This window comes from Chanodichthys erythropterus, chromosome 16, assembly GCF_024489055.1.
Source record: "Chanodichthys erythropterus isolate Z2021 chromosome 16, ASM2448905v1, whole genome shotgun sequence".
Classification (NCBI taxonomy): domain Eukaryota; kingdom Metazoa; phylum Chordata; class Actinopteri; order Cypriniformes; family Xenocyprididae; genus Chanodichthys; species Chanodichthys erythropterus.
The window spans coordinates 19,068,054-19,086,303 of NC_090236.1; the positions used below are offsets into that span (position 1 = coordinate 19,068,054).

Here is an 18,250-nt window from a genome sequence, read left to right on the forward strand (position 1 = left end):
ATCAGTTTGATGTCAAGAACATTATGCAAGATAACCTAAGGAAATGAGGTTAAGTAGAGAATAGTTCTCCCAAAAATGAACATTCTGTCATCATTTACTCACACTCATGTTGCTTCTTCTGCGGAACACAAAAGTAGAAATTTTGAAAAATGTTGCAACTCCACTTACAAACGACAGCGGTATTAATAAAGTGTAAATATTTACTTTTTTATTGTGTATTTTACGATCCAGTGCTGTATTGACACATTTGTCACATTTCCTGTTGTACTACTAGGAAGATATTTTAAGACTTCATTTCAAGAATTGCAGGAAATGAAAATGGACTGACATTTTAATCAGATTAGCATCAGTTTGCACATATTTAAATCCAGAATTTTTAACTGTAAGGCCAGTATTTACCATACAGGGTTGTGTTGGAGATTCTTTGCTTCTGAGTGAAAACCTTTCTCGTTTACACAATACACATACATACACATTACACATACGATACACATGGGATATAGCAACACATAATAGACTAATGCTATTATTTACAGTAACCTAAAAAAATGAATACATGTTGTAGATAATGTAAAGTTAGAAAAATGTTATTTATTAATATCACTCAGAACTTACTCATGTAAATTATGCAACACTGTAATGCGGAATGACATACAGACCCCCTTAAATTTTTCACTCTTTGTTATATTGCAGCCATTTGCTAGAATAATTTAAGTTCATTTTTTTTTCTTCATTAATGTACACACAGCACCCCATATTGACAGAAAAACACAGAACTGTTGACATTTTTGCAGATTTATTAAAAAAGAAAAACTGAAATATCAAATGGTCCTAAGTATTCAGACCCTTTGCTGTGACACTCATATATTTAACTAGTGCTGTCCATTTCTTCTGATTATCCTTGAGATGGTTCTACACCTTCATTTGAGTCCAGCTGTGTTTGATTATACTGATTGGACTTGATTAGGAAAGCCATACACCTGTCTATATAAGACCTTACAGCTCACAGTGCATGTCAGAGCAAATGAGAATCATGAGATCAAAGGAACTGCCTGAAGAGCTCAGAGAAAGAATTGTGGCAAGCTACAGATCTGGCCAAGGTTACAAAAAAATTCTGCTGCACTTAAGGTTCCTAAAAGCACAGTGGCCTCCATAATCCTTAAATGGAAGACATTTGGGATGACCAGAACCCTTCCTAGAGCTGGCCGTCCGGCCAAACTGAGCTATCAGGGGAGAAGAGCCTTGGTGAGAGAGGTAAAGAAGAACCCAAAGATCACTGTGGCTGAGCTCCAGAGATGCAGGCGGGAGATGGGAGAAAGTTGTAGAAAGTCAACCATCACTGCAGCCCTCCACCAGTCGGGACTTTATGGCAGAGTGGCCATAAAGCCTCTCCTCAGTGCAAGACACATGAAAGCCCACATGGAGTTTTTACACCTGATGGACTCCAAGATGATGAGAAATAAGATTCTCTGGTCTGATGAGACCAAGATAGAACTTTTTGGCCTTAATTCTAAGTGGTATGTGTGGAGAAAACCAGGCACTGCTCATCACCTGTCCAATACAGTCCCAACAGTGAAGCATGGTGGTGGTTCAGCTGCAGGGACAGGACGACTGGTTGCAATCGAGGGAAAGATGAATGCGGCCAAGTACAGGGATCTCCTGGACAAAAACCTTCTCCAGAGTGCTCAGGACCTCAGACTGGGCCGAAGGTTTACCTTCCAACAAGACAATGACCCTAAGCACACAGCTAAAATAATGAAGGAGTGGCTTCACAACAACTCAGTGACTGTTCTTGAATGGCCCAGCCAGAGCCCTGACTTAAACCCAATTGAGTATCTCTGGAGAGACCTAAAAATGGCTGTCCAACAACGTTTACCATCCAACCTGACAGAACTGGAGAGGATCTGCAAGGAGGAATGGCAGAGGATCCCCAAATCCAGGTGTGAAAAACTTGTTGCATCTTTCCCAAAAAGACTCATGGCTGTATTAGATCAAAAGGGTGCTTCTACTAAATACTGAACAAAGGGTCTGAATACTTAGGACCATGTGATATTTCAGTTTTTCTTGTTTAATAAATCTGCAAAAATGTCAACAATTCTGTGTTTTTCTGTCAATATGGGGTGCTGTGTGTACATTAATGAGGAGAGGAAAAAAAAAAAAAACTTAAATGATTTTAGCAAATGGCTGCAATATAACAAAGAGTGAAAAATTTAAGGGGGTCTGAATAATTTCCGTACTCATGGTAAAATGCTTAATATTACAGGTGAACAAAACCATGCAGGCTGTGAGTCACCATGGCAAGTTAACCACCTGGGGCCGTATTCACAAAACATTTTATCTTACCACTAAGAGTTCTCCTAAATAGCAGTAAAAGTTCTTAGCTAAGAGTTTTCTCTTAAAACCTATTCACAAAGCTGCTGAGACCAACTTTTACTAAGGAATCGACTGAAGTCTTAAGCTAAGAGTAAGGGCGGGGTTGACCTCGTTGCTATGGAGTATACACACAGTGATTGGCTGATGGGGAGGAGTCAGTGATTTAATCATAGAAATATTGTAAAATGAAGTGTCATATTCCCATATTAAAATAAAGGTTTTAAAATACAAATGTTGCACTATTCAAATAAATATGTTTTAATAAAAATGTATATATTCCAAAATATACATATATTACTCTATTCAATCATTTGTAAGTGTGAACTCATGAAAACCATTGCCCCAGGTAATCAGCTAATATTTATTTATTTGTTAAAGATTTATTTTTGGCGTCTCATCATAGATTCAAATCTATAAATCAAAATATATTGCATTTATAAAGAAAAGGTTGAGCACCCAAGGCTCTATCGCTATTGCCTCAATGGTGTTCACTGTTCAGTGTTTTTCGGTGGATTAGGACTGTTTGTGATTTGGTCTTAGTGACTTAGGAGTCCTCTTGACTACTCCTAACATTTCACAGATTTAGGAGCTAGTTTTAGTGCTAAAATGCTTTGTGAAATTCTCTTAGAGCAAAAATTTAGGACTCCTAAAATTAGGACTGACACGCCCATTATTTTTAAGAGTTTCTCCTAAATTGGTAAGTTAGGAGCTACTTTTAGCCTTAAGATGTTTTGTGAATACGGCCCCAGATGTACATAGAGATATATCATAAAATATAGGAAAGTTGCTGACAGCTAAAATAACTTCTTCGCCATCTTGCCTTGACAAGCTCCACTACAGGATGTAGTGACGGATCGCGTGCACTCCACTGACTTCACTCCTATTGGTCGTCACCCCCGAAAGTCACTCTTTTTTTGCATAAAGTTAAACATTTCGATTTTATTTTATCATTGGACACTCCTACATCCTTTCAAGGACAGTCACTGTCACTTGTGTCACCGAAAACCGACAGCTCTCTATTGAAATGAATTGGGTCATGTCACTGTAACTGTTTCACAACATGGTGCGGCAACTGCCGTGTCCGGTGTAAGTTATGTTTATTTTAAAGAAATACAGCATTACGGCAAAATTTGGTTTCAAAATTTGTTTCATTTGTTTGCAGATTGGTTTGATGTTTTGAATCTAATGCAGTGACTTTCAGACATTTTTGAGTTTTGTGTAAAAAGTTTTTGGGGACCTCTATACACATTGCAGTTAGATATTGTCTATCAAATATCAATCTTATAAGAAAATACACTGGTAGTCACAAAATTACTTAAGAAATACAGAAAACACAGTCCAGCTTTGTATTCACCTGTCCATGAGATATTTGCCTACTAGATATATATAATGTCCATGTGAATGTTCCTTTCAGCAGAAAAATGCTTCATTTAGTTGGTGTGTTCTTCATCTGTTTAGCTGATGTTACTGGAGATGGCTTTCTCCACTTCTGGCTTTCTTTCTGCAGTATCGGATCAGCAGCCCAGCGATAGTCAGCAGTGACACTGACCCTGCAATGGGCAGTATGGCTACAGGCAGGTCTGGCATTTTCATGACATTGTGCTGTGCTAGATTTAAACGGTAAAGAATCATCAGATTAGAGAAACATCACCTTAACGGAAATATTCCATTCTTATTGAAGTTATTTATATTATTTATATTGTTAGTTATATATATTTGACTTTATTATGTAAATTTTTGGTTCAAAATTAACAATGTAAAGAATGAGCAAGTACATCATAAAGCCATCCTGCGAAACATGTTTTTTACCTTACCATAAATCACTACGGTAACCTATAATAATTATTTATATTTAAGAGATCTAACTCCCTAACTATAAAGAGTTTCCGAGCAAAAAGAGAAAGCGAAAGAAGCTACCTGTCCTAAAACATGAGTCAACATATTTGACAACAGGAGCTGAGTCACCATCTGATTTGAAAATTTGAAAAATAAAAAAAATGGCAGAGAACTACAAGCTGAATAAATGTTGTAGGTACCACGAAAGTTGTTCATTATTAACGCCATTGACAGAATTTTCTGGCTTTCCATGTTTTCACTGTTTTATGGTAGGGGGCGCTATTACCTAGCCTGGTAATACCAGACTCTGCTACTTCGCTTTGCTTCGTAGACAGAGTCTGGAATGGCATAATAGAGAAGTGTTTTCTCTCTTGCTATGGGGCGCTTGTCTGAAGTTTAAAATCATTGGTTACCCGTAAGCCAATCAGATATGTTTAGTTATGACGTATGTTATGCGCCTGTACAGCCGCATCGAAGCACAGACATCATGCATCAAACTCAAATCTATGATTGAACTTCCACTGTAAACCTGTTGTAAACACATGATAAAACAAATGTTTATCAAACACTCTTCTTGTTCTGGCTTCAGTTTGGAAAAGAGTTGAATGTTCTCCATAACAGAGCGAATTGCATCCCATGTCTCATTTCCCATTTCCACGGTCGTTTCGGTTTTTGATTTCTCTAACCTACAATGTAAAACTCGGCGCTTAGCATCTACGTCACGGCTCTCAGCCCGCCCTCTGTTCGTTGATTGGCCCGGCTGTTTCCAGACCGGTGGTAAACAGAAAGCTCTGACGCTGTATCAGACTGAGTACAGAAGCGAAATGAAATTGAACGGAAGTAGGAAGTCTGACGTAGTCAGGCTAGCTATTACCCATCTTCTGAAAGAAAATAGAGTCTCCAAATCAAAGGACAGGCAAAAAAAGAGCAGAATAAAAGTGATAAAACTATTGCTTATGCACATTGAAAAAATGCAATTTTCTTAGATTGTTGTTCAAAATGTTGCTTGCGGGGAACGAGTTAACAACAGCCCATAAATAATTTTTGTGGTAGTTGTTGGTAGTTTTTATGTGCAAAGCAGGGTTATGAAGCTAAAACTATTACAAACAGGTAACACTTTACAATTTGGTTCCATTAGTTAACATGAACTATCGCTGAAAAATACTTCTAAAGCATTTGTTATTCTTAGTTACAGTTCATTTCAATATTCGCTAATACTAAAATAATATAATTTAGCTAATATTAAAATCAAAAGGTGTATCTGGTAATATTATTTAATGGGCCTGAGCTAACATGAACTAACAAGGAACAGTGTTTTTATTAACTAATGGTAACAAAGATTAATATATACTGTAACTTATTGCTTATTTCTAGTTAATGTTACTTAATGCATGTTAACAAATTGAACCTTATTGTAAAGTGTTAACAAAAAAAAAAAATGTTAATTGAAAAAAAAAGTCTGAAAAAAGGAGATGAAAAACTTAAACTAAACAAAAATTTAAATGTGTTGCCTTAACTGAAATAAGTTTTGCAGTAAAATAATTTAAGTTGAATTAAGTCGAAGCACTAAAATTACTAACTGCAAATAAAAACTAAACTAGAAGTAAAACTAAAATAAAAAAATAAACATAAATAGTAATATTTAAATAAAAACTAATAAAAATAAATAAATTAATAAATAAAAGCTAATTCATAATAATAATACAAACTATATATAATACTAAAATAAGGCTGGTGCTAAGTGACTTCCCAATGACATTTACTAAACAAAATCTCCAGGAATGTTATAAACTCACCTGCGACTGTGATGTTAATTGTGCTTCTCTCACTGCCAAACTCATTTTTTGCTTCACAAATGTAAATCCCTGCGTCTCTTATTTGGAGTGATGGGATTTTTAAAAGCACAGTTGATTTGTTCAAAGCTTCTGACTCAGTACGCTGAGACTGTCTATACAGAGTGAGTTCTGCTGACCCAACGTCTGAAGAACACAATATGCTTATGTTCTCTCCTTCTTTGGGGTCTCCTTTATGGCTTAGCTGGATTTTGGGGATGTTTGGAGGACCTGCATTTAAATGATTAAAGATCACGGACAGGTTTAAAATGGTTAGACAAGACAGCTAATTTCATCCTGATTTAATTTACCCACCTAGAACAGTGACTTTTATCCTCTTTTGCAGGCTTTCCACTGCATTGCTCGCATCACAGTGGTACCAACCTGCCTGAGACCAGGAAGCACTATTTATTATTAGCTCTTTATTCTGGCTCTGAAGTGCAGGTTCATTCTCCTCTTTAAACCACAAGATTGTTGGTTTGGGATTTCCATCTGCATGACATGTTATCTCCAAATGTCCGCCAAGCTTTACCGAGGGATTATTAATGGAAGTTGTGATAGTCCCTGGACCATCTTGGAAAGAAATGTAGAGTTTTCATTGATGACAAATAAAAAGTGGTTTAATTCTTGTAATAATTAAATTGTAATAAATTGTATTATTGAATATTCTGGGTTCAGTACAAGTTGAGCTCAACTGATAGCACTTGTGACATGATTACCACAAAAAAAAAAAAAAAAAAAAAATCCCACTTGTCTTTCCTTTTCTTTACAAATAAATAAAAATCTCAAAAATAAACGCTGTGGTCAAGCTAGAATTTGAGGAAGCAAAATGTCTATGGACATTGCAATAGTCGTAATATAACATCACACTCTGCAGCATCTTTCTTAGAAAAATAATTCAATGTACAAATACAATGTACATCCAAAATGTAAAAACATGTAATCTTTTCCACTTTACTGCAACATACATTTCCTTTAATTGTACGTGATGTATCTGTCTTCTATTGGCCATACGTCTTCACATGGCATGAATTCACAGAGCAGAGCTCACCAAACTTGAATTTTGGAACACAGTGAAATTCATACGGGTTTGCATTTCCTGTTTCCAGCATTTTAGTCTCGCGTGGCCAGACCTTCAGACTGACGGCAGAAGTTCTGGATTCAATAACAGCTTTTATTGGCCAAGGACCACCCAAGAGGCAGTTTGACTGAAAGCAACCAGGGATGCGCAATATTATCGGCCAATCAGAATCATCAGAATCGGCCAATAAAAGCTTTTAAATATAATAATCTTCATCGACAGATATGAAAAAATATACCGATATGTCTTGCCAATATGATAACGTTGAAATGCGCCTGCAATAACTGAAATGTGCATAAGATCACGTCAACAGGCTGGTCATTTTTGAAATTAACTTCTGCATGTATGGTGAATAGATTCACAGTTTTTGATTGTTGCCTTGAATTTGAGAATGCAAATACAGAAGGACGCATCCATTGTGCGATACATGTTAACAGTCAAGGGCCGTTCACACAGAATGGGTTTTCCCATTCTACTGTGCTACCTTTCCAATGTTTTTCTATGTGAACATGCTACAGGGGTGGAGAACTTTGATCCTGGAGGGCCATTGTCCTGCAGAGTTTAGCTCCAACCATAATTAAACACACCTGAAGGTACGCATATGGAGTCCCTGGGATGGCTCCACCTGGTAGGGGGAGACTCATCTGACAGGTGACAGCAGAGCTGGCTCTGCTAAGGGAAAGACACGGACTCGGCCCGTAGGGAGTTTTAAACCGTGGAAAATACACATATGGGACCGCTCACGTAGAGGGGTCACGACATATGGGCCCCAGCCAACAGACAGCGTCAGCGACGGATGTAGGCCTGGCATCAGACACTCCACAATGTCCGAGCCGAAGGGGGAGGCGGAGGAACTCGACAGGGTTCGCCAAGTGGGGAACACGACTGGAGTGAAGTATGCACGTATCCGGCCAGTGGCGGGAATGGCATTGCAAGCCGACACTTAGAGTGGGTACAACACGTCTACCGACTAGTGGATGCGAGTACAAGTGAGGATACCGGCTCTACACGTAGGCTATAAAACCTAGCGAACGTGTTTGGTGTCGCCCAGCCCGCAGCTCTACAGATATCTGTCAGCGAGGCGCCATGAGCCAGCGCCCAGGAAGAGGCCACCCCTCTGGTGGAGTGGGCTCTCAACCCGAGTGGGCAAGGCACGCCCTGGGATTCGTACGCCAAGGCGATGGCATCCACTATCCAGTGGGCCATCCTCTGCTTGGAGACAGCCTTTCCCTTCTGCTGGCCTCCGTAACAGATGAAGAGCTGATCTGAGGTCCTGAAGCTTCGCGTTCTGTCCACGTAAACGCACAGAGTGCGGACGGGACAGAGCAAAGCTAGGGCTGGGTCTGCCTCCTCCGAGGGCAGCGCTTGCAGGTTCACTACCTGATCTCTGAAGGGAGTGGTAGGAACCTTGGGCACGTATCCAGGCCGTGGTCTCAGGATGACGTGAGAATCACCGGGCCCGAATTCTAGGCACGTTTCGTCGACCGAAAATGCATGCAGATCCCCTACCCTCTTCAGGGAAGCCAATGCAACCAGAAGAACCGTCTTAAGAGACATTAGTTTCAGGTCGACTGATTGCAAAGGTTCAAAGGGATGACCCCGGAGAGCTGTGAGAACCAGGGTCAGATCCCAAGAGGGTACGGAGGAAGGGCGAGGAGGATTCAGTCTCCTGGCCCCCCTCAGGAATCTGACGATCAGATCGTGTTTCCCCAGGGACTTACCCTCAACTGCATGGTGATGTGCGGCAATAGCGGCAACATACACCTTGAGAGTGGAAGGAGACAGCCTTCGCCCCAACCCATCTTGCAGAAAGGAAAGCACGGATCCGACCGAACATGATCGGGGGTCCTCTCGGCGAGAGGCGCACCATTCGACGAACAGGTTCCACTTCAACGCATAGAGATTCCTAGTGGAAGGAGCTCTAGTGGAAGTGATGGTGTCTACGACCGCTTGCGGGAGATCACTCAGAACCTCCGCATCCCGTCCAGGGACCACACGTGGAGGTTCCACAGATCGGGACGCGGGTGCCACAGGGTGCCCTGTCTCTGAGTCAGGGGGTCCTTCCTCAGAGGAATCGGCCAGGGAGGGGCTGTCGCGAGGAGAATGAGGTCTGAGAACCAGGTCCGAGTGGGCCAGTACGGAGCCACTAACAGAACCTGCTCCCCGTCCTCCCTGACCTTGCACAGGAGTTGTGTGAGAAGGCTCACTGGGGGAAACGCATATTTGCGCAGACCCGGGGGCCAGCTGTGTGCCAGGGCATCCGTGCCGAGCGTGCCGCCGGTCAGGGAATAAAACCACTGGCAGAGGGCAGTTTCCGGGGAGGCAAACAGGACTACCTGGGCCTCGCCGAAACGCTGCCAAATCAGCTGGACCGCCTGGGGGTGGAGCCGCCACTCGCCCGCAAGTAGATGCTGCCGTAACAGCTCGTCGGCTGCACGGTTGAGCACACCTGAGACACGAGTGGCCCGAAGGGACCTCAGATCCTTCTGACTCCACAACAAGAGATGGCGGGCAAGTTGCGACATGCGACGGAAGCGTAGACCACCTTGACGGTTGGTGTACGCAACGGCCGCAGTGCTTTGTGAGCGGACTAGAACGTGCTTGCCTGACAACAGCTTCTTGAAGCGGGCCAGTGCAAGACGAACCGCTAGCAACTCGAGGCAATTGGTATGCCAATGCAGCTGAGGCCCCGTCCAAAGACCTGTCACTGCATGCCCGTTGTACGTGGCCCCCCATCCCGTGGCAGAGACATCTGTGGAGACCACAGCGTGCCTGGACACTCGTTCGAGGGGTACTCCGGCCCACAGGAACGAAGGGTCCAACCACCGGACAAGGGTGCGACGGCAGCTCGGTGTCACGGGGACACGGAGCGTGCCGCACTGCCACGCCCATCTCGAGACCCGGCCGCGGAGCCAGTGTTGAAGCGGTCTCATATGAAGCAATCCGAGCGGCGTTACCGCGGCTGCAGATGCCATATGCCCCAGGAGCCTCTGAAAATCTTTCAGTGGAGCCGCTGTCCTGCGCTTGAGCGAGCTCAGGCAGTTCAACACCGACTGGACGCGCGCCTCGGTGAGACGCGCAGTCCGTGCGACCGAGTCTCCTCTACCCGGGGGCGAGTTTGCTCTTGTCCCAGTTGACCTGAAGACCCAACCGGCTGGGAGCTACAACCATGTCGGGTAGGACTTTGTACTGACATGCCCGACCCTCGAACGCAGACCGACCTAGGAAGGGTCTGTGTCGAGGCAGAATCGAGACATGAAAGTACACGTCCTTCAGGTCTATTGCTGCAAACCAATCCTGGGGACGGTCCAGGAGCCCACCGCCCTTTTTCGGTACAATGAAGTAGGAGCTGTAGAACCCCGACTTCATATCGGCTGGAGGGACCGGCTTGATTGTATCCTTCGCCAGGAGGACAGCAATCTCCACCCGGAGAACAGGTGCACTGTCCAACGACACCGGAGTGAAGTGGACAGCCCTGAAGACCGGGGGACGCCGGGCGAACTGAATCGCATAGCCGAGTCTGGTAGTACGAATGAGCCAACTGGACAGGCTGGGGAGCGTGATCCACGGAGAGCCAGCGGCGGTGGACAGACAAACACAAATTCCCCCCGGCCCTCCTCCGGGGGTGGGAGAGATGGTGGAAAACTCTCCCGAAGAGCAAGATCCTTCCCCTCCAGGTTGCCCGTCTCAGTGCCGTGTTTTGCTCTTGCGTTTACCACCGGGCTTAGCGGAGACGGGCTGGGCACCACGCCCGCGACCGGCACCCTGCTGTCTGGCTGGTGTAGGCTGCTGCTTTGCCGTCTTAGCAGGGGCGGAGGACGATGCAGGCGGGCGCCCTCGGCGACGAACGGGCTGAGGCTGAGCCACGGGCGGCTGGGTGGAGGCAGCAGCGGACCGCCGTGGCATGACGTGACTGATAGCCTCAGCCTGCTTCTGTGCAGCAGAGAACTGATGGGCGAAGCTCTCCACCGCGTCGCCGAATAGGCCGACCGGGGACACGGGGGAATTTAGGAACCTTTGCTTATCGGCATCCCGCATGTCCGCCAAGGTCAGCCAGAGATGGCGTTGCTGGACTACCAAGGTAGACATCGCATGACCAACAGCGCGTGCTGTCACCTTCGTCGCCCGGAGGGCGAGGTCGGTGGCAGCGCGCTGCTCCCCCAGCAGCTGTTGGTCAGGACCTTCCTGGGGCATTTCTGACAGCGCTTTTGCCTGGTAGACCTGCAAAAGCGCCATCGCATGCAGGGCAGAGGCAGCCTACCCACAGGAACTGTAAGCTTTCTCAGTCAGACCGGCTGAGAATTTACAGGCCCGGGACAGGAGACGCGGCTCACCACGCCAGCCAGCGGCCGTTGGACACAGTTGCATCGCAACAGACCACTCGACTGGCGGGATCCTCGCGTACCCCCTGGCTGCCCCGCCGTCCAGGGAGGTGAAGGCAGACGCGGGGCCAGGCCTCGAACGAACACTATACGGTGTTTGCCAAGACCTGGTCACCTCGTCGTGCACTTCCGGGAAGAAAGGCATTGGGGCGGGACGCTGGGTTTGGCCAGCGCGACCCCCCCCCAAGTACCAATCATCCAACCGAGATGGGCCGGGACAGGGTGGAGGGTTCCACTCGAGCCCGACACACAAGGCGGCCCGGGAAAGCACAGCCGTCAACTCGGGATCCGACTCGGACCACGCTACCGTCCCGGAGGGCGGCAGCGCGTCCGGGTCTTCCCCCGAGGACTCTGGCTCACCTTCCGATGCTGTGATCGACATCTGATCCGCTGCCGGCGCACCAAAGGTAACGGCTGGACAGTCCGAAGAGGGCCCAGCGGAAACCAACGGCGGCAGGATGGGTTGCGGTGCTGCTGAGGCGGCAGGGGCCCGAGGAGCGTTTCCACTCGGCGGGGAAGCCCTGACCGTTATCCTCAGGTCGCCCTTCCTATACAGCGCCGTACCGTCATTCCGGTTCCCGGGGCCGGAAAAAACGGTCGAACGCGGCATAGGAGAGGGGACTCCCGCTTCCTGAGACTTCAGGAAGGAGAGCCTCGACCTCAGCACCGCGATGGTCATGTTCCCGCAATGGGAACATGAACCATCCACAAAAGCTGCTTCAGCGTGCTGAACGCCCAAACACGAGATGCAGCGATTGTGCCCATCAGCAGGGACCAGGGAACGACCGCACCCAGTAACGCACAGACGAAATGACATACTGTCAGGGTTCGTCTGTAAAGCTCTTTTAGAAGGGGAAGTCAACTCACTCGTGCTGAAGCACCCAGGGAGGGACGCGATGTGTCAGGTACACCACTCCCTGACACACCGAGGAACCGGCCCAAATCGCTACCTCACACACACTCTTTGTGTTGCTGTGAAAACAGCAGTTTAGAGCTTATAGCTCAGCTCCTCGGACACTCGCGACCTCGCTGAACGTGCCCTCTTCACCAGCACCGAAGCTCGCTGCAGATCCTCTTCTGAGGCAGTGTTTTAGAACAAAAAACACACGAAGAAAGGAGTCTTCTAAACAGGACACCAGTGAATGGCTCCGAAGCGAAAGACAGAGTGCGATTGCATCTGCTTCCTATTTATATACACCTGACGGGGGCGGTGCGCATTATGCAAATATCGCACGCCAATTCCATTGGCTTGTTTTAGTTTACACGAAGATGATAGGGCTCCGTTAAGCGATATCCCAATTCGTCGGTCACTACTGACGTACGTCGAACGTGACCGACTGAAAGGGAACTAAAGTTACAGGCCGGTGAGTGTTTTTTTCAGGGTTGGAGCTAAACTCTAAATCCCTCCAGGATCAACGTTCCCCACCCCTGTGCTAGAAGAACGTGCATTACTATGGAAAGTTTCAAAAACGTGAATTTTAACAAGTCAACAGCACATAAAATGTATATTTCATGCGTATTCAACTGGTCTTTCATGCTGTAACACAGTTCATATATACGGGAAGAAGGAGGCGGGAACCGGCGAACATTCAACAAAACTTTAATTCAAAATAAACAAAGAACAAAACGAAAGTAATGCCGGCAGACCCTCGCGGACATCTGCCGGCCACACAAACATAATAAAACATAAAATAATATCCAGGCCTGGTCCTCTCTCGTCCTTCACTGTCGTCGCTCCTCCTTTTATGCCCCTGGAGCTCCTCCGTGAGAGACTCAAGGTTGGTGCGCCTCCCAGGTGATGCTCGTTAACTCTCGTGCCACCGGCCTCGCACCGTTCCCTCATGGCTCTCGCCCGCCCTGGTCGTCACATACGCATTAAATACATGTTTTTTGCACATTAAAAAACAGTGCGTAAAATACGTGCAAATAACACGTATTGGGTCAACGCATATATCACGTATTTCATGCGTCAAATACGTTTTATTTGCGTGTATTTGACATGCTGGTTTTTCACACACAAACAACACATATTTAAGGTGTGAAATGCACATATTTTACATGTTAAAATTTATGTGTTTTTGAACCTTTCGGCCTTCCATACATGACTGTTGCGCTCACATCTTTTGCAGTGTCTCGGGCATGACACAACATTCTAAAAACTCGGTGCTCAAGTTAAAATAAGCTTAACTTTTAAAAAACACGTCTCGAGACCTTGCTCTTTTTACATTCCACTAACCTACGTCTCATGTTTTTAACAGCAAAAACGAGAACTCTCTACTGTCTAGTGCGTGCAGCTGCCTCCATAGCAGCAGAAGCCTCCACGGTCAGAAGGTCCTTGTGCCCGCCCGGTAGAATGCTATATTTATTTAGTGGGGGCGCTGTTGTAGGCCCCGTTTACACTAGTGAATTTTCATTTACAAACACATGACTTTTGCTACGGTTACGCTTGTCGTTCATACCACTCCAGCATTTTCGACCCTCAAAAGCTGATACTTTCAAAAACGCTGCAGAGCCCGTTTAAGGTTGAAAATGCCGGAGTTGCATTTCAGTGTAAACGGACCAAAATGGAGACTTAGATGATGGCTTGGCTGCCCACGTTCACGCTGCATTTCCTTGAAGACTGCAGCTACAAACATGAGCAAGAGGCAACTTTATACACGTGTACGCGCATGTGACATGCGTTTTGGTCATGTAGTGTAGACAGAGATCATTTCTGAAACTCTGTAGAAACACAAGGATCTTTTGCATTTTAAAACGCTGCTTTAAAAACAAAAACACACTAGTGTAAATGGGGCCTAATAAAATGAAAAGTAGAATACACATATAACTTGGGAACATTTCTGAATGTTTCTACATAAAGCAGTAATTGATGTCATAAATCCATAAATCACAAGCATGACACTTGTAAATTAAAGGGATAGTTCACCCAAAAATGAAAATTTGAGGTTTATCTGCTTACCCCCAGTGCATCCAAGATGTAGGTGACTTTTTTTCTTCAGTCGAACGCAAATTATGATTTTTAACTGCAACCGCTGCCCTCTGTCAGTCAAATAATAGCAGTGGATGGGAACTTCAACTATAACAGTAAATAAAACTTCCATAGACAAGTCAAAATTAAAACCTGCGGCTCGTGACGACACATTAATGTCCTAAGACACGAAACGATCGGTTTGTGTGAGAAATCGGACATTATTTATGTAATTTTTACCTCTAATACACCACTATGTCCAACTTCGTTCAGCTTCCTGTTAGTGAGGTCAAAAAACGCGTTGTGATAACGGAAGTGATGTCTCGCCCATATACTTCAATGAGCGCGAGACATCACTTCCGTTGTCAGAGCGCGATCAGACCTCACTAACCGGAAGCTGAACGAAGTTGGACATAGTGGTGTATTAGAGATAAAAAAATTATATAAATACTGTTCGGTTTCTCGCACAAACCGATCGTTTCGTGTCTTAGGACATTAATGTGTCGTCACGAGCCGCAGGGTTTAATTTGGATTTCTCTATGGAAGTTTTTTCGACTCTTATTGTTCAAGTTCCCAATCACTGCTATTATTTGACTGACAGACGGCAGCGGTTGCAGTTAAAAATCATAATTTGCGTTCGACTGAAGAAAAAAAGTCCTCTACATCTTGGATGCCCTGGGGGTAAGCAGATAAACATCAAATTTTCATTTTTGGGTGAACTATCCCTTTAAATAATTTTACATACAGTTTTTTAATCTGTAATTAAATTGTATGAAATAAACGATGAAAATAACTTGAATCCACTGAACTGAGCTCTAAAATAAATGTAGATTATATTTTTTTAATTTTTTTTTTTGAAGCTAAAGTCAGCATCAACTGAAGTCATAACACCTGAACTTCATACTGACAACTCCACTACTGTAGATCATCTACAAATAACAAATAGGTTTTTCCCAAAAGTGCTTTGTAAAATCCACTTTTGCTTTCATTTTAAATGCCTCACCATAACATCATAAAAAAAACTTGTTCTGAACCCAGAATATTCGTTTAATAAAGGTTAGCCAAGTGTTACTCTACAACTTACATTCAGCAATCGAATTACGAGTTTCGTTCAATCCAAATTCAGTGGAACTCAGTGTAGCCTTGCAAGTGATATTCTTGCCCCGATCCAAAACAGAAGGTGTGTAATTGAACTGAGAGGTAAAATTCTGAACATCATCGTAATCATTTGTGTATTGAGGTTTATCCACAAAGAGTGTCTTATCTCCACGAAGCCACTCAATTTGTAAACACTCCAAAGGGTAAACGTCATGGACTATGCAGCTGAGCATCTGTGTTTGGTTTTCTATCAAACTCTTTATTTCGGGCAGTAGAGGATCTTGTGGAAGTGCTGCAAACAATACACTTCATCATAACATCATCCAAGTAATTTACACATTTTTTTTTTTTCAACTCACTGATTAGACCATAGCTTTATACATAAATAAAACAAACTGTTACTGTTAATTTGCTACTGCCTAGTCTAATCGATTTCAATTGTAACTGCTAACATTTTTATCATTACTTAGACAAGCAGCTTTATTCATTACAAAGAAAAGTACAACAACAATTGGAACAACAATAAAACTGCTACTTGTAAGGAATGCAATCATTTGCACTTAAACCTAACAATAATGATATGAATAAATGAATAATACTGGCAAAACTGGACTATAGGTAGGTATTAGTAACAAGAACCAGTCATTATTGTTCACATGAACTAAGAATAAACAATGCTTCTACAGCGTTTATTAATAATTTCAACATTTACTAATACATTATTAAAATGAAAAGTTGTATTTGTTAACATTAGTTAAAGGGTTAGTTCACCCAAAAATGAAAATTATGTCATTAATGACTCACCCTCATGTCGTTCCAAACCCGTAAGACCTCCGTTCATCTTCAGAACACAGTTTAAACTGTGTTCCGAATATGAACGGAAGACTTACGGGTTTGGAACGACATGAGGGTGAGTCATTAATGACATAATTTTCATTTTTGGGTGAACTAACCCTTTAATGCACTGTGAACTAACAAACACTAACAACTTTATTTTTATTAACTGACATTAACAATGATTAATAAATACTGTAACAAATGTATTGCTCATTGTTAGTTCATGTTAATTAATACTAACTACCCCCCAAAATGTCTGTGCATGTCCATGATTATTGTAATATTTAGGTTCCAAGCATAGCTTTTAGTACAGAAGTAGGCTAGTCGATAAATTAATCCTAGTAATGTGTATACCTACTATTAGTCTAATTATAAATGTTAATACAGCTTGCCATATCCATAAACTCACAATTACGTCTAACTGGGAGAACAGGAGAAACATTACTTACAGAACACCTGTATACGTGACTTTTTCTGTTTTTGTTGTCTCTCACAGGTAGCTTTACACACGATGTCAATACTGTGTTTAACTGTGATGTTTTTGATCAGCAGGTGGGAAACAGTACGCTCTTTTTTAGAAACTCCGCCGTGATATCTGTCCACTAATGCAGTCCACACAAAGGTCACGTTACTCGGACATGCATTCGCGCGACAGGTCAGCTCCAAATCCTTACCAACATGAATTACTGGTTTTGGTGGCGTTAATTCTAGTTCAAAACCGGGAATTTCTGTGGAAAAAAATGTCTACTGTCAAAATTATGAAATGTGGAAGATTAAACTTGATTAAACAAAATGTAAGCTATCTTCTTACCTGTTATTACACTGAGAATATTAATCCACAGCGAAAAAGTGATGCATTTCATTCCACACATTTTAATTTTCTTTCGGTGTGCATCAATTCAGCGTGGATTCAGAATGATGTTAGATATTCCGAGAGCGGCTGTTTCTGACCTAGATACTGATATACCATCCCGCCTGTTCCTTTTTACTTGCAGTTTCTTTAAACAAACAAAATCCGTTTGGCTCACTTCTCAACTTCTCACCCAGACTCTAAGCCACACCTGCTCACATTTTCCTCATATTCTCCAAATTGTGCATAATAATCAAATGGTACTTTAATATTTAACCTCCAATAACTATATATATATATATATATATATCAGGGGCGTTTCCTCCGAGTAGGCAAGGGAGGCAGTGCCTCCTCAAAAAAATAGGATAAGAAAATAATCCATATTACATATAAAACAACACAAATATTACAAATTATGACATCAAAAAGAGCGCAAGTCACGCGTATTTCTTAAGGAACACTGCCCAACAGCGACACCCGCAGGTGAAGTTACACAGAGGAGTCATGCTTTACAGTCTATGGAGTCATGCCTCCCTTTCCTCTCATAGAAAACCATTTAAAATCATCAGACCCCCGGCGTGCGGTGGGTTTTGTGGGGGGTAATTGAGAATGAATGGGGGAAAGTCACGTGAGAGGAGGCAATGGCTGCGTCCGAAATCGCATACTACATGAGTAGGTACTACATTTGAATTTGAACGTACTTCCCGACCGTTAACGTTCTATATAGTATGAATATGGGTAGTATGAATGGAATTCGGGCGTACTACATCCGCCATGTTAATGTTGTCACTTGTCATGCGTCGTCACAACAGCGCGCAAATTTAAATATGTAAAAGTATAATCACCTATTTAGCTAGGAAATTTTACCTCAGAATAAAAATACATCTGTGAATATCACGACAGAGGCTGATTTGAAGCAACGAAATTAAGCAATTTATTGTTAAAATGAATGCATATAAAAAATACACGAGAAACAAAAGACATGAATCAATA

General features: G+C 43.5%; 1 protein-coding gene across 1 annotated transcript; it reads right to left on the bottom strand.

Moving 5' to 3' along the window:
- Positions 1 to 2,142: 2,142 nt before the first annotated feature.
- On the bottom strand, positions 2,143 to 17,476 carry vcam1a (vascular cell adhesion molecule 1a). Its single transcript, XM_067363421.1, has 6 exons — positions 17,219 to 17,476; positions 16,857 to 17,135; positions 15,557 to 15,862; positions 6,357 to 6,614; positions 6,006 to 6,272; positions 2,143 to 3,980 (listed from the first exon to the last, which is right to left on the bottom strand). The coding sequence occupies exons 1-6, from the start codon at positions 17,277 to 17,279 to the stop codon at positions 3,838 to 3,840; spliced, it is 1,314 nt and encodes a 437-aa protein (XP_067219522.1). The 5' UTR covers positions 17,280 to 17,476; the 3' UTR covers positions 2,143 to 3,837.
- Positions 17,477 to 18,250: the final 774 nt, after the last annotated feature.

Coding starts and splice junctions, on each gene's coding strand:
- vcam1a (XM_067363421.1), bottom strand. CDS start 17,279: ATGTGTGGAATGAAATGCATCACTTTTTCGCTGTGGATTAATATTCTC. Junction 17,136..17,218: donor TATTCTCAGTGTAATAACAG/GTAAGAAGATAG, acceptor TTTTTTCCACAG/AAATTCCCGGTTTTGAACTA. Junction 6,273..6,356: donor GATAAAAGTCACTGTTCTAG/GTGGGTAAATTA, acceptor ATTTAAATGCAG/GTCCTCCAAACATCCCCAAA.